At 40.4% G+C, this 26,532-nt stretch overlaps 1 protein-coding gene across 1 annotated transcript; it reads right to left on the minus strand.

Annotated features, from left to right (window-relative positions):
• Positions 1-677: 677 nt before the first annotated feature.
• Positions 678-14,392, minus strand: irs2b (insulin receptor substrate 2b). Its single transcript, XM_083535925.1, has 2 exons — positions 10,608-14,392; positions 678-3,297 (listed from the first exon to the last, which is right to left on the minus strand). The coding sequence occupies exons 1-2, from the start codon at positions 13,810-13,812 to the stop codon at positions 3,293-3,295; spliced, it is 3,210 nt and encodes a 1,069-aa protein (XP_083392051.1). The 5' UTR covers positions 13,813-14,392; the 3' UTR covers positions 678-3,292.
• Between the last annotated feature and the right edge of the window lie 12,140 nt (positions 14,393-26,532).

Raw genomic sequence — 26,532 nt, forward strand, 5'->3', positions numbered from 1 at the left:
AACAGTGCTGCCATAATCTCCTACTGAAATAATGTATAATAAAAAAAAATCAAAGGAAATGCCAGTTAAGCCAAACTCAAATCCTACATTTAATCAGCGTAAGATCAAACAGAGACCACGTTCAATAATGATATATAGTGGCTTATAGAGTTTTTTTTCTCCCTTTGTCCACCTCACCTAGTTACACACACTGAAACTGACCTTCTGTAATAGATCAGACTGTTAGATTTTATCTCATTTCAGATGTAATTATAATTTTAATTGGGTTGAGAATTAATAATCCTTTAACATATGGTTTAGCGCATAAAATGATAATCCCATTAACTAATTACAAATTCTGCCTTAGTCTGAGATACAAAGCTATAATGACCTGATGTGCTTTCACTGACATCTGATGTGACTTCATCTCATATTATCTTTATAGTCCTTTATCTACTGTACATTAATCAAAAAATGGGTCTGGGCTTGTCTCTGTGTGTGTGTGTGTGTGTGTGTGTGTGTGTGTGTGTGTGTGTGTGTGTGGTAGATCTGGTGCTTTCCTTGGAAGACAAGATGAATTTAAACATCTGCTACCCTAAAAGGCTGGACCGATTTTATGAAGTCTTTCATGACTGCATAAACACAGGCTACAGACAGGACAAGAGTCTTCTTTCATGACGAAACAGACAGACACTAAATAACATTAATGTTTTATTGCATGTGGCTATTCAGAATCATTACAGTTTCCAAAGCAATACTAACTACACTAAGATTAAATTATCTCCTAATAGCATCACAATGTGTAGTATATGAAATATATACAATGGAAGACAGAAAAAAATTTAAACCAAGGCTCAAAATCTTTTTCATACTCAGAAATTACAAATGATCAGAATAAGAACACTGCTCGAATCACTGGTAAGAGCCAATAACAAAAACAGCAAAAGTTTCATTTAAAGTTGGCTAAAAAAAAAAATTTATACAGCAAAAAAAAAAAAAAAATCAAACTCATTCAGTTTTAAGGTTTTTATCAAACTTTCGAACACAGTATTTATACATTTGGTTTCTTTTTGTAAACTAATCTTTAAAAAATGTAAATATTGCATATGCCGTATGTTAATTTGTACCTATGTAACTAGAGCTCTCATATCAAGTATTGTTCATATTATAATTGTGTTTTTTTTTCCATGTTACAGCAGTATAAAATATTTCCTTAGTGGCATTCATCGTGCAGCTTGCACACTTACAAACCTAGCAAAGAATTAGAAAAAGAAAACCTCCAGGTCAAACATTGGTGTTTGGCCAGTACCTTCATTAGTGCTTTCGCTTTTCGGGGAAATTCATTTTAAACATATACTGTGTATGTACAAATACATAAATGTATTATCTTTAAATAAAAAATAAAAAAAAAAAGCTTTCCAAAGTCACAACTGCACATCAGTTGCAATTGTCATTATATATACATTATTTACATGTTTCCAGGCAAACATTTTTTATATACTTAAACAAGTAGCATGTGTCAGTTTCATTTCACATGTTAATGTGTTTTTTTGTTTGTTTGTTTTGTGAAAGTCATACTTTGAATGGTTTTTGTTTTATTTTGCTTTGCTTGTAGGGAGCTGCAGAATACTCTACATTCAAATTTGTCTTGTGATACAATCCAAAAAAAAAAAAAAAAAAGAACAACAAAAAAAAGAACATTTGTAAGTGCGAGACAAAGCACTGGTACAGACACGGTCCCTGTCTGACTACTGTGCAGCAGCAATGCTTTAAAGCCTCCCAAGATGTCCCTGAAATGTGTCTGTCCCATTAACCAACTGCTTCACCAGTGTACCTCAGAACCAATCAGAACCGAGCACACTGACTGTCCTGGTTAAAAGCAATAGAAAGGCCGCGAATAAAGAGTATAAGAGGCAGCAGGAATTATTACCGGGTGGTGTGTTAAAGTGTTTTGTTGCTATATGGTGGACACACTCTCAGACACACACTGTGCGCATGTCTGGAGTGTGGATGATGTGTGTATCCGTTTCTGTCTGGCTGACTTTGTTCCAAACTAATCTCCTTCTCAAAGAGCCTGCTATGCATATGTGTATGTGTGTAAGGCAGCGTAACGCTGCTCCCCCTGCCATTTACCATCACTCATAAATAGAATTATATTAATATGCTTTAAATATCTGTCTAATACTTATCTATGGATAAGAGCAGTAAAATCTTTGATTGCAGAAGCCACTTCAACTGCACGTAGAAACATTCCTTTTCCATGGTGGGTGGTCGGTCTTTGATATTTTGTAAATGTGTGTAGGTCCATAACAAAATTTCCATAACAAAAGAAAACACTGTTTGAAAGTCAGTAAGGCTTTGGATTGGCATTTTTTTCCTTTATGACATTCAGCACTGAAAATAAATAGTTATATATATATATATATATATATATATATATATATGGAAAAAGAAAACACACAGAGAGAGAGAGAGAGAGAGAGAGAGAGAGAGAGAGAGAGAGAGAGAGAGGGTTTTTTTTTATTATTTTTTTTATAAGCAACTCAAAACCTGGCTTTCATCTGAGGTAGGGTTTTTCAAGCGATTACTTGTTTCAGTTAACTGGTGATGATTGTGATAAAAATGCCACATTGGTGCAGTGCTGCAACCATCCATGCATGTGCGCACGCACACAGACACGCACATATATACCTACATACATACAAACAAAACACTTCTCAATGCACACATAAATAAATAAATACGTGCCATGTGCAATGTGTGGTTATGCATGTTTCCATGTTTGTTTGTGTGTGTGTGTGTGTGTGTGTGTGTGTGTGTGTGTGTACACTTGTGTGAGAATGTGCAGATGTTTCACTCCAGGTTTGATTCACAGGTTTTTGCATGTGGGGGACACTGGCCATTTAACATCCAGAGCACGTGAACAAAAACTGGTGGAGCATAAACAAGAAGAAAAAGAAGAAGAAGAAGAAGAAGAACTGTAGACTCTATAGGGGAGTGAGTGTGGAGTGACACACAGACAGATGTGTGGTCCAATCTTTTGTTTTTGTCAAGAGTCATTTTCAGAGCAGCACAGAGATAGAGGACCACGTCACTAGGGCAAAGAGCGCGGTCAAGTGTCTATGTTGCCATGACGATAGCCATTCATAGAAGTTCAGGGGTCAAAGATCAGGGGAGAGTTGAAGCAGCAGCAACAACAGCAGCAGCAGTATGGCCCATCTGTCCACATGGCCACCTCTCCTCCTTCTTCCTTGTACCTCCTGGTCCAGAGGAAGAACCGAGGAACCGGCGCAGGAATGGAGTCTGGATCTGTTTAGTCTATGGGGGGGGAAAGCAGACAAGAGAAAACGAATTAATGTGAAGAACATAAACACATCCAGACAGACACAGAGACATCCATTGGGGTCAAAAACAACAGCAGAACCTAACAAGCAATAAATCATAGTTGTTATTTTCTTTGTTTTTTTTTTTCTGAGAACAGTATTGATCCAACACAACAAACACCATGATGAGGTCATTGCTTACACTTTCTACTCACAGAATGCTGCCTTTTATGGAGTCATTTCTAATTAAGTGTGAATTGCTCCCTGTTTAATTTTTTTTAAACCTATCACTGGTGATATATATCTGAGAACTGGGAGTGAAACAGTTACACACTCTATTCCCCTTCTCTGTCCCTCCCTCTCTTCTTTACCAAGTAAGGAATGAGAGCTTCTTTTGCTGTGAGCAACTGAAGTGGCAGGTGTTCTGAGAGAACACAGACACTGGCTTTTAGGGCTATGCAGCTGAGTGTAAGCTTTTCCTGAATCTCTGAACACAGAAACACAACATCGTCATTTATCAAATACTTCTGCGTTATCAAAGCCAGGTTGAAACCGAGACCCTCTCTGGATCTTACGCATGGTATTATTCTAAACATGAAATTAACAGGTCATCGAGATGATTTGTAATAAAAGACAAACTGACAAACAAATTTTATAAGCATTTTCTTTTGCGTCCTGAGAATCTAGAACAGAGAGGATTGCTTTCATTTGCGTAAAAAAAGCGTAGAACGCGGAGGAAGTATCTAACTCAGACAGACCCTATGCAGGCCTCTCCTTCCTGCCACACAGCCCAATTTTAAACCACCTCAACGGCTCTTTTTCCATCCAGGACCAGAGCTGTTTTTACAGAGCAGCTACACATACTGCTAAAAGCAAAAAAAAAAAAAAAACACCATACAGTACTTGAGAAATCTACACATCTCTAGTTAGTACTTTAAAAAACTCCCACATCTTAGTACATTATATTCTGGCCCTTGAATATGTTTTCTATGAAAAAGAGGTAGCTCTCTCATCATCATGTCAGAGGAAAAGTTGTATTTCTGCCAGTTGTTTCTATAAATGTGATAGCTGATGTTATAAGAGCCAAATTATGTACTGTCATTTTATAATTATAATGCATACTTGATGCACACACTAAAATGGCTGCAACGTCTCTGGACTGTGTAAAGACATTGAGCCGAAATGTAAAACTTTTGTGAGAACATGCATGAAGCAATAAGTAGCTAAAAGGTCTTGGTTGTATGGAAAAAAGCAAATAAACAAGTGATATATGGTAAGAAAACATCTAAAAGCATATTGTGCCATTGTGAACTTCCATAATCTTTTTGAACTCAATAAGAACCTTTTTCTCACTTAGCATGAGCAAAGATCAACTATGATAAATCAAAGCCTAATCAAACTGAATCACGGTCTGAATGCAGTGTCAGCTAAATGCCATTGATCAGGTCTGTGCACCTCAACGTAACACAGAGATCAAACACTGCATCTAAACACATTATAAAGATCTGACTGCATTGAACCAATGTGAGGATGGTTTTCTGATATGGACAAGTCTAATAACCATAGAAACACTGACAACACCATGGCACTGTTTTAGTCCTACTCATAAACAGTCATTAGCTCTTACAAATACTCTATTGACGTCATGGAACAAGAGTTATATGAGTGGCAGTGACCTGTCGGTTATTCTGCCGTGTGTGTGTGTGTGTGTGTGTGTGTGTGTGTGTGTGTGTGATGGGGACTTGGACTAGGATTGCAGTTTAAATTTCACAGAGCTAATTAAGCAAAAGAAAGCCGAGCACTTCCATGAATGTCCAAAGAGTCAGAAAAAGCAATGAGTGGATAAAGAAGTGAGAGATAAGATCATGCAAATCCGTGAAGAATCTTCTAACAATCACTTACACCTAAAATACATCCCACAATCGTTATCATTCTCGCTTGATTTCCTGACCGTTACTCCAATCTGTGCCGCTGATAGCTGCAGCGGAGCCAAGCTGGGTGAGAGCACACATGCCTCATTATAATATCCTGAATGGACAGAGGACTTCAGAAGAGGGGAAGTGATATAGAGAGGATGATGCATATGCATAAGTATGTGGTGTTGTTTTTTTCTTTACTTCTACACCAAACCCCCACCATGAGAATTTTGGACATACAGACATGTTTTGTTAGATTAGCCATACAAAGTGCAATATCACTCAGTGGGAATGCAACCAAATGATTTAACATTTAATCTCCACCAGCTTTATATGATACTTTATCACTTAAAATACAACATCCATGTTTCTACTTGTCTACCCCCATCCCCCCTTCTTCAGGAGTCACAATATTTATTACGCACCTTTGGTCTCAGCGAAGCTGTGTGGTAATTACAGCTAACCCGAATTTTACTGTCTGCACCCTAACATACAACAGCACACACGGCGTTCATTGATAAAAGCAAGCACGTTATTGCTCTGTTGTCACAGTTAGCACACATGAGTGGGAGGAGTGTGTGTGGTGTGGACAGAAGATCACTTATACTCTGCAACACATGCTTCTTAAATGTCGCTTCGGGTGTGAAATTTCAAGGTACTCATCAATGCACTTCCCACGGAAGCCATATGAAAACACAAGGCAGGCACATATCTAAAGCTTCTCAAATTCAGACCACCCCCTACACACACACACACACACACACACCAGAAGTCATCAGCCAGTGAACCCAGTGACTCTGCCCCTCCCCCAAATAGCCCTCATTCTATTTTTCTCTCTCTCTCTCTCACACACACACACACACACACACACACACACACACACACACACACACACACACACACACACACACACACACACACACACACACACACACACTTCGGCAGGCTCAAGCTCATTTGTATATCACATAGGCTAAAATTATCCAGGAGTCCACAACTTCCCCCTGCCCCCTTAAAACACACACAGAAACATATAGTAAGTCTAAGATCTATTAAGGATAGTGTCAACATGTGACTAAATTAGTTATCTATTATTTAATAAGATACACAAAACACAAAGATCAGGCATAGTGCAGGATGTGGAACAAACTAGGTTTGAGGTTTTGAGCAGGCCCTCGCTTCACATCCCATACTTCCTCTTTCTCAATAGGATGCACCGAGAGCAGCCTCAGATACTATGCTTTTAACTCAGGTGAAGACATATAGGCAATTCTTGGCAAAAGTAACTGTAACTCACTGTAACAAAAACATCTAATCATTTTTTTTTACCTGAAAATATTGTGTCTTCTAGCTCACCTTTGCATACTGAGATGATATGTTAGAGTGTGTCAAAGTCCAAATGCTTCCAATAATGTGCACTAATCTCACATCTAATTGTGTCACTCAGAGGCAAAATCCAAATACAAGCCATTTTATGAATGACGAATGAGCTCAGCTGGCACAAGCTCTTCTGTCTCGTGATCAACCTGTTTAGAAACACAGCACAAAATAAGCCCTTTGGATATGTCCGGCTTCAATGAATCTGATGAAGTCGTTAGTGCAGAACGACATACTAAATTAGACGGCTGAGTTTAAAGCATGAAAATGGATGTGTTCATTTCACAAGTCGAGTCACATGTCAGGCAATTACTTCCACGCACACAGCTCCCTCTGGTAAAAACACAGCCCCGTAAAAGACTCTTTCAACTGCACAGGCACGTGCTGCTCATTTACCAGTGGAAATGTCATTTTCTTCACTACTTTTCTCACGTGCCACACACACACAAATACAGAGCATGAAATGTCTTCTCCACGATAACGTCTCCCTCAGGAATTCGTACCGGCTTTGTGGACACCGCTTTAAAAAGTCACACAGCTACTCATGCTGAGAGAAGACATACATTCTCGAAATTAACGCAGACACAATGGCCGATTTAATGGTGCTGAAAGAAGAATAAGGAGAAATGAGAAGGCTTGTTTACCAGGAATGACCTTATCATGTGTTGGCTACAAGAGAATCTCACATACTGGTGCGTGAGTGAGTGCAGTACGCTCGCATGCTGTTCAACAATGTGTGTGTAATCCTTCTTACCGGTACTGCTAAAAGAGAGTAACGTTTTAGCAGAACATCCCGGCCTAGTTTAGTCTTCTGGGAGCACACACACACACACACACACACACACACACACACACACACACACCATCAATGTAGCTAAAGCTAATTACCAAAACAATAACAAGCTGGCTAAGAGGAGGGAGGAAGGGAGGCCAGGAAGAAAGTGAATCGAAAAGGCAGGGAGGAGAGTGAAAGAGGGAAGACAATGCAGCTGATACAACCGCAAGCAAAGATGAACAGGTAAACAACACACAGAACAAACAAGCTGGGACATAATAAATGCAACTAGAACGAAAATTGGCAGGTTGATTTAAGAAATACAGTGAAAATGGTGGAAGCACTAAGAAGCATTTTCTTTGAAAGTAAACACTTAATCCCCGGCTTCTCTCTCTCTCTCATACGAGGTAGCAGATGGTCTGTAGTGATTAGTGTATTGCCAGTGTCTGTGTTTGGGCTTGATAACCACTGAGCACTGCTTGGAATGACAGGTGCATGACCCTGGCCCCCACCATCTGCTCCACCCCTATGCCCCACCCAGTCTCCCAAACACACACCCCACAACACCACACACCTCATGGAGGAGACTTCTCCACAAAAGCTGCCTCTAAATATTTAATAAGGCACAGTGAGTATTCACAAAACTGCGTTTCGCTATTTTTTTCAGAAAACAAGGAGGTCCAATTCACATTACACCAAAAAGCAATTTCTCTTATAGCTGAACAGATAAATTACCAAGAGGGTCGAATTAGAACAACTGCTCGTGTATTTCTTATATACGTCAGGCCTAAAACATAATCGAACATTTAATCTCCTGAGCAATGCTGCTAAAAGCTTGTGCTCTCTATTTGCAGGGTGAGGTCAAACAAAAAAGGGATTTGTTGTACCCCGGGTTTGCAGTGTGTATGTGCACGTGAGTGGCCCTTCAAGCACAAAACAGCTGAAGGAATCTAATAAAGCAGTCATATCATAAACACAGCTATGAACCTGCTTGATAAATCTGAGTAATATTTTGTGTAAATGTGTAATATATATGATTTGTGGGCTTGTTTAAATACAACTTCAACATAAAACAAAGAAAAGATGATGAAATTACATTGTGTGTGTGCGAATGTCTGTGGGGATGGGGTTAGTGTCTGGATGGGGGTGGGGATGGGCGGGGGGTTCTTTTTTATTTCACCGGGGTGATATTTCCCTGGTCCCTACGGTAAACTTTTTTTGGTAAAATAACTGCTGCTTTTATTAAAAAAGTATAATAAGTGTACCGAAAGGTTACTGAGGTTAAACTTGGAAGCATATTTTAGCAATTATTATATACAGAAATCATTGTCAAATTTACATTCTCACACAAAAGTAAGGCAAATGAAAGAGTGAAAGAGCGAGAGAGAGAGAGAGAGAGAGAGAGAGTGAGAGTGTGTGTGTGTGTGTGTGTGTGTGTGTGTGTGTGTGTGTGTGTGTGTTAATGAGAATGCATGGTTCAACATCCATTGGCTCAGACATTCATAAAAATGAATCTTCTCCATCACTACTTAGTTGAGTATCTTTTACCTTTTTACCTCTTTTATCAATTACCTTTATCAATATTATATTTATTTGACTCCAGCTGATTTTTTTTTTACAGCATGCTGATCCTAGCCAGTCAGAGCCAGCCAGATAAACATTAATGCAGGTGTAAAAATGTGTGTACGTGTGACTGCATGTGTTTTTTTTTACTGTTTTCTCCACCCACTGTTCCAGAAGTTCTTCGCCGAGGGCTACATCTTTTAGATCAGCTCCCTTTTCTGGGAAATAAACAAACTACTACAGGTACACCTGCTCTTCCCTGAAACCCAGCTCTGCACAAAATCCACCCACACACACTCCCAACAACAAAGACTTCCACACCCACAGAGGAGTGCAGCACTGTCTGGACCTTTGATCCATCACATGAGTGTTACTGTGTGTTTGTATATACCATGTATCTCCTCACCCTCACTCTCTCTCACACACACATACTATAAAAATACCTCTATTCGCTTCTCAAGCAACTATACTATGTAAACAGTGCACTATTTGTCTAAGACTGGATATATGTCTGGCGGGCGGGGATATAAGCCGAAAATCTCTTTGAGCATGAAACAAAAGTTCAGCTTGTTCGTGAAAGGTGTTTCGGTTCTTAATTACAAGCTGACATTCCCGTCTCCGAGATAACACGGTGAACAGACTGCATTCCTGCTCTGAAACCTGGCACCTGACAACTGATAAACAGCCTTTCTATGTTTCTCTCACTCACACTTACACACACACACACCTTCCACTGACAACATTTTTATCACATTATTACTGTGGCTAATTGATGCTAATCCTACAACTACATTTAGCTCAAACCTTAACCTACATAACCTCTAGGCTCTTACAGCTTCTTAACTCAAAGCTGTGTTTTTTTATGGAGAAAAGATAATGTGATATCCGCATTATGTCATCACAGGCAGATAAGCAGTTTGTACTTACACACACACACACACACACACACACACACACACACACACACACACACACACACACACAAAAACATAGAGAGATAGAGGAAAGTGAGTGATTTTTGAGGAATATGAATAACCATCTGGCGAATGGCAGAAAAACCTTATTGTAGCACCAAATCACGTGCTCTTTTTTCCTTGTGTAAGGCTTCAGGATTACAAACTGCGCCACATTCAACATCAGGTTCAGTTGCGCTCCCGCCAATATGAACCTGCTTCACTGAGCCATGAGAACTGAAAGGTATGCGTTCCTAATACATAAGTATTTAATACGTTTCACGTGTTCTAAAAGGAGAACAATAACAATGTCATGGATTACTTAAACCTAAACAACACTGACCACAGTAAGATTAACAATAACTACCGAAATATTTCATTGATTAGTTAATTGTATCAATGAGACAGACGTGCATAGCTTGCGGTTTAAATTTGCTGGCTAAAATCATGATTTGGGATATTCGGTCAAAACACACAAGCAATAGGAAATTATTCAAGGAAGCAGTTTTAGCAAAGTGACAGCTTAACACTGAAGAATGCACAGCAGTTTTCAGAATGAAAACAATGCCACTTATATAACCCCACGTATTTTTTTTTTTCCTTCCAGCTTTTCTTCTTTTTTCTCCAATGATTCTGCATTTTCAAATTTACTGCACATAATCACTGATTTAAAAAATTTACCTATGAATGCATGGCATGCTGAACATTAGACGGATCTTACCTTTCACTGCTGTTGCTGTGTCCTTGAATCCATAGAGACTGGCATTTATTGCACTGAGGCTCCCTTTGCAGCAACTGGCAGCTTTGAATCTAACCAGAGCATCACAGCCAGCCAGTCCCTCATCCATAAGGTTTAAGGCGATGTAGTTAAGTCCATTTTGAAAGCCCGCCGATGTCTCTCTGCACATGGGACTGCCGGACTCCTCTTCGAACCCTTCACTGTTCCTCGTCAGTGCAGAGACGTTCTCCACGGAGGCTGAGCCGAGCCGCCTTGCATCATGCGCGAAGGAGGGGAAAACGGGTGTGACGGTGGTAGTGGAGGAGAAGGTCTCCGAGCTGTGTCGCCTTCGTCCTTGGGGGTCTGCCCGTATCACCTTGGCACCTCGGTCTGGGTCGACCTGGTGTGCGTCTGTGCCACCCAAGAGGAATGACTCAACCGGTCGTACCCCCACTGAATCATTCAAATTTAACCTCCGTGCGCAGGATGATGGGCTGGCAGGCTTGGTACAGATAGTGGTCTGAGATGTAGGCTGAGTAGAAGAAGCGGAAACACAGAAAGTCATTTCAGTGTAATCATCCTTCACCATGCCAGCCTGGCATGAGGGTTCCACCTGTGATGTGAGGTTGTAACGATTTATTCCTTCCTCCTCCTCACACGGGGCGGGGCAGACTGCCAGCTCTGGCATGGCATCGAGAGGGCTGAACGGAGCAGCATCTCCAGACTTAGGTGACTCCGAACTTAAATTAATGTTCATATAATTTGAAAGAAAGGACCGCCTCTGCTCACTGGAGCAGCCGGTGGATGAAACAGGGCTCTTTGTGGAAATGGGGGAAAACCTCTGTGCGACATGGCTGAAATCTATGTTTACGTACTCTCCAGGGCTTTTGGGCTCTGAGGGCAAAGGGTGCTCATTCGTGCTAGGCAGCGTATGAACCAAATCCAAGGGCAGGCGCGTGGGTCGGCTGATCCTGGATCTGTGGAGCAAGTTGTCAGGTTTGTTTTGCTTCAGAGGAGAGGGAGCTATTTTGGGATCCGCCTTTTCTGGCTCCTCCACAATTTTCCAGTTTTGTAGGCTCATGAGAACATATTGACCGCTGTCACCATTATCTGTTTTTTGCTGGGGTTTGTAGCAGCGGGGAAGAGAGCTGTAAGAGAAAGGCTGTCTGAGAGGATGTTCTACGCCACCCACAGTGGTGGGGAAGTAATCTGGGGGCGTGTCAGAGACGCACGGGTCAACTGGAGACATGTTGAGGTACTCAGTGTTGGACAGTTTACCATCAGAGCTTTCCATCGAGAGTTTGGAGCTACATAGCATCTTCATGTAGCCGCTGTCATCCAGCGAGCAGCTGGAGGGTGAGCTGGTCCTGTAGCCGTTCACCACGGTGAGGGGGTGTGTCCTAGGATTGATGATCTGTTTTGGGGCGGAGACACACATAGGGCTCATGGGCATGTAGTTTTCAATCCTGGTACCCAGTGGTGCCACGCCAGGTGTCATTGGCATGTAACCATCGTCCCCTAGAATACTACTAGTGCTTTTTTGTAATAAGCCAATTTCAATATCACCGTAATCCTCAGGGTAGGCAAATTTAGGGGATGCAGTATGTGAACTGCGTCCTGAATGCCCAGCATTTTTTAACGTGGCCCTCATGAGCGTGTACTCGTCCAGCGAGGCAGAAGACACCTGCGAATGCACTCTCTTCTGATGAGGCATGGTGAGAGAATAAGTCCTCTTCCTGTAGGATTTCTCTAAGTCCCTGCCACCCTCCTCCACCATGCGGGTACCACGTCTCCCGTGGCTATGTGCAAACACACCATGCTTGTCCATGACCATGTAGCCGTACAAGTCACTGCCATCCCGCGAGGGAGGCGTCTCGGGAACAGACTCCGGCGTGGAGCTGCGGTGCACTGCTAACGTGTGGGCCGCGTCTCCTGGACTGGAACCGCATTCGTCACAGGAGATGAAGCCGGCGTCACTGGGGGAGCCGGCGATCGAGGCTGTACAGCTGGCGGGGCGGGCACCACTGGAGGGGAGGCTAACGGGACTGGCATCAACTGAGGGAGGGGAACGAGACACGGGCATGCACATGGACTTACTATGCTGGAGAGAGGAGGTTTCAAAAGTCCGATATGGGCGTGCTGCTACTGTGTTGGAGCGGCTCAGATGTGTCCGGTTTAAGCCAGGACTGACGGGACTTCCTGCTACAGACAGAGACACCGGTCGCGTCGTTGTGCCGTCACCCTCGCTCGCCGCGCGCATCCGGCACGATGTGTACTTGGCACCGGGGGACGAAGCGGCCGCGCTGTCGGTGCGTGATCGCCGCGGCAGTCCTGTCTGACTCGGGGGCAAGTGATTTAAATGCCGCCTCGCAGGCACCGAAATCGGATTGGTGCCTGACGACTGGCTTTTGCTGCGCGGCCGGAACTCGCACATAAGCTCCTTCATAGCCTTCATAGCTTCCAGGATGGTCTCATGAATGTTTTGCGCCACCACCGAGTCGTCCGCTTGCATCCACAGCTCACCGGGGCCCGTGGCGGCTGACCTGCCCACCTCGATGAAGAAAAAGCTATCCGAGTGTCCGCAGCGTCGGATGTTCATTAGCTGCAGAATCACGGACGCCACGTCCGTGTTGAGTTTCACAAAACTAATCGTGCGGCTTGATAAGCACAGTCGGTAAACCCCGGTCAAATTCCGAGTCTGCCCGAGTCCCCTAGATTTCAGGTTCACTTGCCAGACCTCCTTGTACGCGGCGCTGAGCGGCGTCACCACGCCGTAACTCGCCTCATCGAAGCCGAGCAGCGAGGATGCCGAGTGACTCGCCGTTCCTTCGCACGCCCGCCCCTCGTTCATCAGCTCCGTTAGGACGGCGAACCAGCTCTCCTGCTCCTGCTCGTTGTCGGCAGCCACGGCGAAGTACTCGTCCTTAGTGTAGAGCGCGATGAGGTGTTTGTGTTTGGCGTCCGCTCGCTTGTTGATGTTCAGGCACGAGTCCAGCGGGATGATCCGCTTCGCAGCCGCCTTGTTCCTCCATTTCTTTTCGCTCTCGTAGTACTCGAGGCGCGCCGGGAAGCCGTCGCTCTGCGCCTTCAGCACGAAAAAACGCTTATGTCCGTGTTTCTGCTTCTTAAGGTAGCCGCACTTTTTAATATTGTTGCTCGTGTTCAGATTGGAAAGCGAGGGTCCGACTACCGGCGGCGGACTCGCCATCCTCCCAGCGCTGTGAAAACCACACAACTCTCACTTTGCTTCAACTTGGATTTCTGCCTTGTATAAAAGATATTAACTCTCTTCCGGCGCGGAGCGTCGCGTCCCGTCCCCGGCGCTGTGAAACAGTAAATAACCCATATCGCTAAAGTGGCTGGAGTGAAGAGGAGAAAAAAAAAACATATGACGTCCTACACATCCAGCTACGGTTACAAAAAAAACAGGAGAAAAAAAATACACACGCACTGATACGAGGCGGCGCAACCCGAGGGGAAGAAGAGGCGTGTCCGCCTGGCTGATCGGCTTATTCGGCTCATTGGGTGAACGCGCTGAAAGATAGTAAAACGTACGTCGCATGGCACACGCAGGCCCCGCCCACTGGAGTGTGCACGCTCCGCCCATCGCTCCTTTCAACCCGCACACTACAACACTACACACACACACACACACACACACACAGATTAGAACTGTTAGTAACTATAATACAAATACGGCAATTTTCCATTACTTAGATTGTCTTCTTTCGTGTCATTTAAGGAAAATAAGATTGATAAATAAATAGATAATAGGAAAAATAAAATTAATAAATAATTGATAATAATAAATAATTATTTATTAATAATAAATAATAAATTAATAATAATTCCTTTGATATATATATATATATATATATATATATCAAAGGAAAAAAAAAAATATATATATATATTCCTCAGAGTGGGAATAAATTGTGGAGTTCGGCTGAGGGTTGTTTATGCGACCTTATGAATGTCTGATCATTTGCATGAGAGCATCGTTTTAATGAATCCACTCCGGGGCGTTCCTCCTGCATGTAGACTGTGGAGAGAAGGCGCATCGGTTCCGGTCCACGCCGCGCCGTATCCTGCCGGAATCATCGTGACGCACCCGGCTCATGAGAAACCATTCAAGCGAGAGATTGTAAACACGCGAGCGGTCGTGACGTTGCGGCGGTGCAACACCGCCCCTAGCGGCTGCATCCTCGGCTTGCTGCGTGTGTGTTTTTTTTTTTTTTTTTTTTTTTTTTTTTTTTTTTTGCTTGAACGTAAGCTATACTAAACGAGCACTGTTTCCGGGCACTGAGAATGACACGTGATGAAAATGTTTGTTTGTTTGTACATTGTTGACACATCCCCTTACTGGGTGCGGACTCGTAACTGTGATGATGCTCCGTCATCAGGAGGTGTCCGCTATTTCTGGACAGGGATGTTGGAGGATGACGCCGGAGCGCCGAGTGCGTCACAGGCGCGGGAGCTGTGCGCGTGATCACCATGGAACATTCGGGGTCGCTCATTGCGGATGTGGAGCTGCTCACACATCACCCTGAATTCATAGACTTCCGGCTGACTCTTTACTGAGGGTGCAGAGACCACACTGCAGTCAGACCAGAATGCTCTTTCCCACAAACTCTGGGTATCTAATCAGTGTGCGCTGCTATTCCACATTTAGTAGTAATATTTAACCAGGCGGAAGTACTGATCTTAAATGAACATACTACATTGAGGGGAAATATGACCTGGAAAAGAATGTAATGTAGGTTATAAATAAGCCTATAATGAGCACTGAACTATTAACACGGGCAAAGATGGTTTTATGTAAAGAAAAAAATAATCAAAAAAATAAAAATGTATACGCCCAATGAAACAACAATAATAAACCCATTCCTTCAACGAGAAGTATTATAAAGCAGGAGATCTCCTGCATCTCTTTTGAGTAACTGAGACTAGATTGGCTATTAATAACTTGTCCTTATGTCATGTCAAAATGAGCAGCTGTTATTTTTTTTAATGTAACAAATAATTCAGTCTTTCCTTTTTGCTTTTACCAAATAAGTATAAGACACAGCGGTGTTTCGATGCTATTGCCTGCCTGATCTTACGGCCTCACTAACCTGCATTGCATTACTGACCTTTCATCATGCATTTTTCTACCACCTAACTCATTTTCAATGATGTGCCAATCTACTGCAAGGCAGAATAATGCAAACACACTTTTCCAATCCAAGTAATCTTTGGAACTGGGACGGAACCTGGAGTACCTGAAGGAGGCAGGATGGTTTTATCACAAATTATCCCAAACAATTGATAATATTCAGAACCAGGAATTTTACACTAATCACTGCACCAAGTCACTAAACAGTATTTTAGATCCGCAGTATGAAACTCATGTTTAGAAATGTTTCCCTAAAAGTTAAAAGGGCGTTTTTTTTTCCCAATAAAGTTGTGTCTCCTATTAATTAGAATGTGTAAGACCTATTATAAGTAACAGCGCTAGAGCTTGATACCAGAGTAAAAAGAAAAGTCTGGACCCTCCAACTGACTTAATTTATACATTTGAAAAACCTGGTGTACAGTTTTTCTTAGTTCCCTTTCTGTGTACAAGCTCTGGATGTAATGGTACACTGGTCTATGCCACCTGCTTTTTCAGCAGCAAGGTCAATTTTGCTGGAGCAGTGCATTGGTCAATAAAGGCAACAGACCACTGATCAGGCTGGTATGGTTGTGGAAATGGAATCAAATTATGTAGTGACATTCCTCTGTACTGCTGCTGTGAATGAATAACACAATTGAATCGGACTGGTTCAGTGGCCAGCTGTGCAGTCACATGGGTCATACCGAGCCTAGGGAGGCTCTATTAATGAATCCGAGTTGCACATTGTCACTTTAAAGCAGCATGATCAGATGATGGATTCAGTTAACACCCGTAGCTGAGTACAAAGCAAAAACACAGCTAATACAATTCAAAGGATCTATTAATTGATATTTTTGTCATCATATACATAACATCATATACAATACATGGGACAGATATGTGTTTTTTGTGAGCATCCTATTTTGAAACAAATAGCTTGTCCGGTTAATACATTGTAGATGCGGATGTGATTCTTTCGACATTGTTGTTTGAACTAAATCATGCCATCTGTTTTGCGTAATATCTAGCTGGACTGATTTATCAGCATGTTGGGTCCATGGATCATAGTGTGTTAAAGTTTATCTGAATAGTAAAGCAATTAGGGAGAGAAGAGGGAGAGTATTTCCACACAGCTCATTATCAGAAGCACGGAAGCCCTAACTCTCTCTTTCTCTTTCTGTCTATAGATGAGCTTAAGAGAGGTTATGTGTTGTGTTTGCTCTTTAACCACACAACTGCAGTCCATCATGCAAATCAGTCCACCATAAAATTGCAGTCACGTGCACGCTTCTTTCAACTGTGAAATGTGTTGTAAAATGCAAGCACACTCAGACACGCACCATACGGCCCATCTGCTCGTACTCCTCTCCTTTGTTGGTTATTCAATGAAAGATGGATGCGTATCATCTTAGAATTTCTATACAATAATCCAATAATTAATGAGTTAATTAAATTACAATCAAATTCTAATTCATTTGGTTGTAAAAGATGCTTTTGTGAAACGCTTGCACGCTACGTATGACCCAACTAAAGGTGTAACAGTGGTAATTAAGTCTGTTTGATTTAATGACTTTTTTTGAGCAGGTTCCTGCCATTTCCAGCTCCTCCCTTCAATTTAGATTGTAATATGACATAAATCATGGCCTACCATTCAGTGTTGCATATTGAATGGTAGTTAATAAATAACACAATTCCTCTTGTGACATTCGTTCTTGTTTGTTAATACATTAAAAAATAAATTGTGTAAACCTAAATAAAATGTGTAAAACGTACATTTACTCATGTAAATAGTATTGTGGTAAACGTGTACTTTGTATTTTAACGTATTGCACTCCATTTGTGTACCCTATGCATTGCACATGGAGGTATTTGTTTTGTTAATACTCCAGCCTGTGTTTATAACAGTGAAGTGTATTATGAATATGTTATTGAGGCAGTGACATTGATCTTCAGGGCCTGCCTCCCTCCCTCCCTGTTCTGTTACCAAATACCACAAGTGCTAACCACATAATCTCTTCTGAAGAAGATTAGAATATTTAGTCTGACAAGATAAGCTGAAATGTGTTTGTGTGTTTATTCATGGGATCAGTTTTACGCTCTTAAGTGTTATGCTACTACAACCCCCCTCCCTTTCTAAATGAGCAATGACACACTTGTGCTTCAATCCCAGCCTTCTTATTCCTTGACCAAATCAGCTTAAACACATCAGTGTATCCACAGTGTCAAGAGCAGATTTGCAGCATATTTTCTTTTTCATTTATTCCATTCCATAATGCTTAGAAGTGCAAATCTGTCCTTTGCAATAATTCTTTGATGAAATGCATGAGTTTATAAAGCATTCTGCTATACCATTTCAATTTGAAGCCAAAAGCAATCACGGCTATTTTATGTACATGTCAATAGATACTTTCACCCCAGGATTTAGCTCTTGTAAGTAGGCTCATGGAATCATCAGCATTCTATCATAGTGTAATATTGTTTCACTTTCTTGTCGGCATTTCACAGCGTTCGGGCGAAATGTTACTGCTCTTGTAATCGGCTTCATCAATAAATGTCTCTAACAGCCTTGCTCCTTACAGTAAGCCATATCTTTTACAACCTCTTTGGAGCCTGCAAGGTTTCAGCAGTGTCCTTCCTATGGCTTATTGACTGCACTGATTATGTCTCGATTGAACCAGTGCAATGCCATAGAATACAATCAGAGAGCCTGTCTATGATTTAACTTCTATTGGACATGAGTGCACACCCCAGCTTTCAGCCTATACATCAGTAATTACACCCTTGAATACTTCAATTAGGTTTCTAGCCCTAGATGTTATCTAGTTTAGATTAATCTGAAAATGTCTACTATGGAAGCCTCTCTCTCTCTCTCTCTCTCTCTCTCTCTCTCTCTCTCTCTCTCTCTCTCTCTCTCTCTCTCTTTCTCTCTCTCTCTCTCTCTCTCTCTCTCTCTCTCTCTCTCTCTCTCTCTCTCTCATTCTCTCTCTCTCTCTCTCTCTCTCTCTCTCTCTCTCTCTCCCTCTCTCTCTCTCTCTCTCTCTCTCTCTCTCTCTCTCTCTCTTTCTCTGCAATGAAAGAGTAATGAAAAAGGTTAATTCTGGGTTAATTCACCTTGGTAGTTCAGCTGATTCTGATCAAAAGTATCTGGGCTGGAAAAAAAACACCATTCTTGTTAGGTATTTATGCAATTTCCATTGAAGTCTTATTAGAATGTGATGCCATGCCATCTGTTAATTGAGCATAATGTTAAAGTCATGAAATAAAAAGGTAAATAGTTGTAAAGGTGAACATACTATTATCCTTACAATTACAATGTAACATCACAGCATCAAAGAGCAGGTCGATAATCTGCTCTTTATTCACTTTATGAAAATATATTAAAGAAATGTGTGATAATTTCACTGACAATTCATATAGGCTTATTATGCAAACCATTTTTTAAGATGGCTACATTAGTAAGCCTACTAATGTTTCTCAGGTCTGCATTTCTATATTAAACGTTATTCAATATGTAAGAAAATGACATAAAAAGCATAATAAACATGTATAATTGACACCATGACAGATTCTTTTGACAGTGTTAAAATGGATTTTACTTACTTTAGTTTCTCACATCATCATTAACAAAAAACTTATATAACATCAGTTTGTGAAGAAATTATATTACAAAGCTACATTATCTAATGTACAATATGTACATGTACAATAACTATGCAGTAGCTCATACCTATGATTGAATCAAACCAATTTAAACATCTGTTATTTATTCGTCATGTTTCATTATTAACTTGGTCTACCAATTACACACTGGTAGGATTAAAAACGGATTAAATCAGCCAGGTGTCACTAAGCTTTGCCATTATAAGATTGAAAAGCTACTTGCTGTAAGGTTGCCCAAGGCAAAACTGAAAATTTCCTGTCAGTGAAATTCCCTCATTGTTCGAACATTGTTACAAATAATCTAATCTAAGTGAATGTATTTTCCCTGGCTTAAGAATGCCCACAGACACCCTAGGGAGCCATTCCCACTGTTTTGTTTTTCTACCTCATCAGGGCTCTTACTCCCATGAGTTATGGCAAAAACAACAATGCATCCAATTCACCATGGTGAAATATGAATTTCATTCAATTATATCGCTCTTAGAGCATTCAGGCCTTGCCTCCCCCTGTTGCCTCATCAAATATTCGACCACTGACATCAATATGCATGTCCCCATTACTGGGGCATGTGGCTCCAGAGAAGCAAGGAATTTAATCAATTGTATAGCCCTGATGAATTCTATTATATCTCATTTAAAATGCTTAAAAAAAAACCACTAAACCTGCAGCTGTGGATAGTTTTTACATTCATAAATGTGCCAAAGTAGTGAGTCCAGGACTTACCTGCAGCTTTTCCTTCATTTAATAGCTATAGGCTGTGGTGGTAAGCCTTTCTTACTGCTGGCCCCTCTGTAAACTCTGGTATTTTTAGCCTGTCACCCCAATCTCTTTTTAAATGAATGTCTCAAACTAAACTGTCTTATTTTATGGTCTAATTAGGACCGAAAACATAAATGCTGGAGCCTTACCTTATCCTTACCAGATAGCCTGAATCTCAGCCAGCCATAGGCATTTAGGCTGACATGTGCAACACACGCAATAGAGTCCTTGTTTTGTTTGGAAGTCCCTGATTTATGGCCCCGGGTACATTGCTGACGAGTTCTGGATGCTGTACATACACTAACTACTGAGAAAACACCTGTTTTATAATGCTCTCCTCAGACAGCATTACAATACACAGAAACAGTAATCTTAAATGAATATAGTATTCTTTTGTTGGGTTCACTTGTATGTAAAAGGTTTTAAGGTATCTGGTAACCAACCATCGTGTTTCATGGGCTGACACAAGTAGGCTTCTGAAACAGGCTGAACTTTTCTTACTCATTAGTGGAAGCGTTTCTCTATGCTTACTTGTTCATCCCACTCTTACCCTCCTCCTTCTTCACTGTTCACAGTCCTACATAATCCCAGTATGATCAATGAGGAAATGACAAATGCAGAATTTGATGCATTTAGTTGACTAGAGGACAAGAGAAAAAGGAGAGATTTTATTTCTTCAAAACATTGAAACTTTAACCATGTTTACTTGAATCCGGATGTAAGAGCAATGTCAGTGGGCCTGAGTGGGAGTGAGTGCATATCAATGAGAGGGAAGAGTGAAAGATCAGCTAACCAACATACAGAAACACGAAATTAGTTTCCTGGAAGCTGGTTAAAAGTACTTAGAGGTTGTACTTATTTACTTTAATTGCTATATTTTTAACTGAACAAGTTGACACAATATTATCATTACAAAATTTGCGGTCAACTTGTAAACAGTCATCAGTCAGCATTTGTATTTTTTTGTTTCCTTTTGTATTTCGCTGATTAGATTTTAATAAATAACAATATAATACCAAACTGCCTACTAGAATGACAAAAAAGTGGACCAGTCTACCTAACACTACTATTTATGTGTGTATATAAATGTATACAAGGTTAGACAAACACTGTTTGGCTTCACTGCCTTTTTATCCTGCCTCTACAATTACCTTTCTGTTTCCCCTGAGGTCATAATGCCAATAAAAGCCATTAATCAACTGTATTTATTTTGGGTCACATGACCAAAGACAATGAATAATAATGAGAGATGATGGATAGCAAGTTCATGGATCCTAAGCTTGACCCAAGGTTCTGTCCCCCGAAGCTCACCTTCTCACAAATCATTCTACACATGAGCAAGCCCAAATCTGACATTGCATGAAACTACACATGTTTCATTTAAGAGGGACGATGTTCAGGAACTTGAATGGAGGAACAGTAAAAAAAATTAAGCCTAAATAAAGGTGAATGCAGTGAGCGTAAAAAGAGTGTAAAACTGAAGATGACTTTCACTGAGAGATCTTTCGGTGTATATGGTTTATTTTTACTTATCTAGAAGGTCCTGAACATAATTTACAAAATGATTTATAAATCACATCCAGTTTGTGAGATTTTCATTCAAATAGTCCAATGACTTACACCAGCAGTATCTGTATGTTCCAAACATCATTAATGTCCCTTTAAATATAACATTGGGATTATGGGGGTGTGTTTGTGGATCTAGACAAACATTTTCGTCTTTTTATTTTTGCATGCTGGGGTGAAACTAAAAGGGGGAGGGCATAGAGTCACATGGAACAAGGACAAGCGCATAGTACTTATATACCAATTTATCATCCAAACCCTGGGCTTTGCAGGCTACAGAAATTTACCTCTGGTTTGTTTTTGGTTAACAATGAGGGGCGAAGTTCCAGCAAACGATATCAAGAAGCACATAAACTAATCACACTTAGCGGTCTTTTTAAAATATTGAACAGAGGGCCATATAGATTAAAATTGGATTTGCTTGTATTTATTACAGTGGGCTATGTCTTTTTGCAGCAGTTTACCGTTACCCACATGAATAGCTCAGACACAGTGGCAATGTATTTTAAAAACTGTTGTACGAAATCAAGCAGATTTAAATTAAATGTTATTTGTTGCAAATTCAGGGTTGAAAAGAGCTATTGTCTTGATTATGCGCTAACAATTAAACAATCTAACAATCTTTTTTCTTTTTGTTCTGGTCATTAAACAATGTGCTTTGAATAAATATAAATTCATGAGGTTCTTCCATGCCTGTACACTCAAGAAAAAAGAATTCCATCTAGCACTAGTTTAGCAATGAATAATTTTAGGGCATTTTAATTGTAGTAGAACCCAACAAGAGACCATTCCTTTTAAACAATATTTGAAAGTCAAAATTTTACATATAGTACACTTATAATGTATTGAACATGCAGGCAAACTCAATACAAAAGTCACTGTAGATTTAAAAAAAATCACAAAAAATGGAGTTGATAACCTTCTTTTGGATCTAGAATTGTAAGCTTTTTTATTTTTTATTTGTGTTATATCTTAATTTTTTTGTACTGTTTTAGTTATAAATTAAATTGGTGTTTTGTATGTGGATACTATAATCCTGGTGATATAAATAACAACAGCAAAGCAAATCTTTTGAATAAAAAGCTTGAGTTTGATCAATGATTCAATGTTTCGTCTGAGTAAAGTCAGTGATTTGATGTGGTCTTTCATCAGTGTTGTAAATGTTTTGTCTGTTTCTTGATTTTTGTAGTTTCTTAAGTATTTGTGTGTATCTCCTTCACTGGAAACATGCTGGACAAAGAAAGTGTACTAGCTAAAAGCACAGCAATGTTGCACACCTGTGGTAACAATGAGGTAATCACAGCTGGACCAGACTTTTCCTCCATTCTTAGACTGTCAGTTACTCGTATATACTACTCCATATGGGATCTCCTGGGTTGATGGCACCCTCAGGGAAAACAGTAAAATATTCCAAGTTCACCTCCTTCCCACTTACTAAATTCCTCTATCTATCTTTTGTGTTTACCGACTTCCATTCACGTCCTAACCATATGCCCTCCATTTGCTAAACTTCCTCCTTCCTATCCTCTTTTTCTTTCTCTCTCTATAAATCTCCCTGTAGTCAATTTGTGCAGTCCTGAAGATCAAAGTGCCCCGTGTGCCACATTTTCAAAAGTACTTGTTCAGTACTTTACAAAGACTTGCAATGTGCCTTCTTTATTTATGTTGCACAGCCAGCTATTTAAATTGTAAAGAGAAACTCATAAACATAAGATATGTATCTGAGCAAGTCATCTCATGCTGAACCAAGTGGCCAAGTCTTTTATTACTTGGTTAGTGAGATAAACATTTCACAAGAATCAACCAATTGAAACAAGAAAAACATGGCAACAAGAAAAACAAGGCCGTTCGACTATGACATTTTTAACCAGTGAAGTAAGACAGGCAAAGTCCAGACAGGCTCACAGATAGAAGCCTGGAAATATTTTAGTCACACATGTGCATGTTAGTCACACACATATGCGGTAGCTACAAACTAAAATAAACAAAAATACGCACATGCAGTGTGCATTTATATAATGCAATGCTTTTCTGCAGAGAGTAGGAATAATGCTTCTGAGGCTGGTTGAAAAAAAAAACATTTGCAAAAAAAGTTGCATTTTTGTCAAAATACACGTTTCTCTTCTATCTCACATATGCAGCAGAAGAAGCTGGACACAAGTGGAAAACAGGATGGGATGGTTTCTTGGTGGTTTACAGTTGTGGCTCGTCCCTTAGACATATTCGCTGATGATTTGACATAATTGCCTCTTCAGTCTACTAGATGACTACTGTGGCCATGCATTATGTCCAGCAGAGGTAACTGACCCTGCATGGCACTGAGAGCCCAGTCTGTTTACTCAGCCCACAAGCAAGAGAAGAGAACACAGAGCAAGAGAACTGCAGGCGAGACTGCTTTCTCCTAAGACAGTGAAAAGAGGTGTATCTGCTAAGGGTGTACATATGTGTGTGTGTGTGTGTGTGTGTGTGTGTGTGTGTGTGTGTGTGTGTGTGTGTGTGTGTGTGTGTGTGTGTGTGCACAAAGATGAGCTTTTAAAAATATCAACAACAACCAATGACACCCTGTTATGCTACACTGAAGCAACAGAGCCAAGGTGTCTGTAACATTAGAACTCAAAGGATGTAATTACGCATTTCACAACAGACAGAAGTCCTCTTTGTTTTAGCCCTTATTTTCTGCTGTGGGTTCCTTTTTTCAAGTCATCTCAGGAGGTCACTCCAGGCTAAATCTTTCTCCATTCATCGTTTCATACACCACCCACAAAGCCATGCTTTGTCCCAAAAAGAAATCTTTTTCATATTGAGGTAGGAAGACATTTCATGGATGGTATATCCAGCTCTATGCGCATTCGTTTGTATGTGTGTGAGGATAGGGAATGGGGGGTGGGGGGAGGGGGCAGAAAGGGGTATAAAGAAAATGCGCAAAAAACAGATGGTGCCATGATAAAGGTGCACTCGGCTAAATTAATCATGAAGAATGATTTTGTAAATGAAAATTTTCAATTGAACATGGGATGTTAATTAAAACGGTGATAAACAATCTGCTTGCTCTCTGGATAAGAAAGCGGGTTTTTTTTGTTATCGCTGGACAATATAATGCATCTTTTTTCTTTCTTTCTTCATTTCTTCATTTCTTCTTTCCTACTGTTTTTCATTCCTTCTCATTTCTTTCTTTCTTTCTTTGTTTCTTTCTTTCTTTCTTTTTTTCTTTCTTTCTTTCTTTCTTTCTTTCTTTCTTTCTTTCTTTCTTTCTTTCTTTCTTTCTTTCTTTCTTTCTTTCTTTCCTTCTTTCTTTCTTTCTTTCTTCGTTTTTTTGTTTCTTCTTTCTTTCTTTCTTTCTTTCTTTCTTTCTTTCTTTCTTTCTTTCTTTCTTTCTTTCTTTCTTTCTTTCTTTCTTTCTTTCTTTCTTTCCTACTGTATTTCATTCCTTCTCATGTCTTTCTTTCTTTCTTTCTTTCTTTCTTTCTTTCTTTCTTTCTTTCTTTCTTTCTTTCTTTCTTTCTTTCTTTCTTTCTTTCTTTCTTTCTTTCCTACCTTCCTTCCTTCCTTCCTTCCTAACAAAGTGGATGAAAGCAAAGTTTAAATGCTGACATGATTTTTATATTCCCTCATACATATTTATGTTATTACACCATTTATATTTACAGAAGACACATAGTGTTATGTTTGCTAAAGAATATTACTCATTTATAAAGTCAGGTGGAATAATTTGTTGTCCGAGAAGATGCATAATGGCCTGCATGGACTACCTCTTTTGTCTACTTATAGAAATAGTGCCTCATACTCTCACATATCCATTTGACCCTGTGCCTTAACACTCAAGCAACTCATCTGAAAAAATTAACATATTCAGTTTCATTTATTATGGGTGTTATTAATGTTAGCTGCTGAGAAGACTTTGGACATAGGCAGAGCCAATTAAACTGCGAGTGCAGATATGCTATGAATGCAATTTGCGCTGTTGCAGTGATATTAAGTTCTTAGCATAGCCATTAAAACAGGCATTAATCTGTAATGTCAACTCTGACCCACAGAGATTGCAAACAGACGTACTGTCCAAACGCTTTTCGACCCCATTACTCAAAGAGCACGACCGGTATTGACAGTTTGATGAACCCTCTAGTACCGAGGTTTAACATAATGTACAGGTTATGCAGATATATAGGAAGGGGTTAATCTTTACCGTATCAAGTCAATAATACAATAACATGAACCAAATCGGGCTTGAATCGAATTCTTTGTGTCTTTTAGAAAAAAAACTCTCTTTTTAGTTTCAGGATCTAAAAGATTAAAAACAAAATCTCTGCCCACTGTTATTGTCAAATACACTTGGATGCAACACAAATAATATTTTTATTCTGAATAACAGTGTCATTGTGGGATAGATATTATTTACAAACATTATTTATAAACATCATTTGAAGTTAGATCACAGCAGGAAGCTGCTTCTTCTTCTTCTTCCTGCCTTCTACTAAACACAGCTCAGCATTCCCCAGACATACCAATCACATATAAAATGCTTAGAAGCATTATTGATATTATTGTAAATGACACAGTATGTGTTCATCAGGCTATATTTAGAGGATCTGTGTGTACACACAGCCCATATTTGGCAGGGAATTGGAGGTTGTGTGTGTGTGTGTGTGGGAGACAGGTCTCGTACTCTTACCCAGGCCAGAGTGAAGATTTCTGGGCCGATTTCCAGAGGATGTTGGATGCTCAAAGTTTTTTAGAGCTTGAGACCTCTGACAAGGTCACCGCATGTGGGAGGGGTAGACTTACCGACACATTCCCACACTGCTGATTCCA

Source organism: Silurus aristotelis (genome assembly GCF_946808225.1).
Source record: "Silurus aristotelis genome assembly, chromosome: 3".
NCBI classification, from domain to species: Eukaryota; Metazoa; Chordata; class Actinopteri; order Siluriformes; family Siluridae; genus Silurus; species Silurus aristotelis.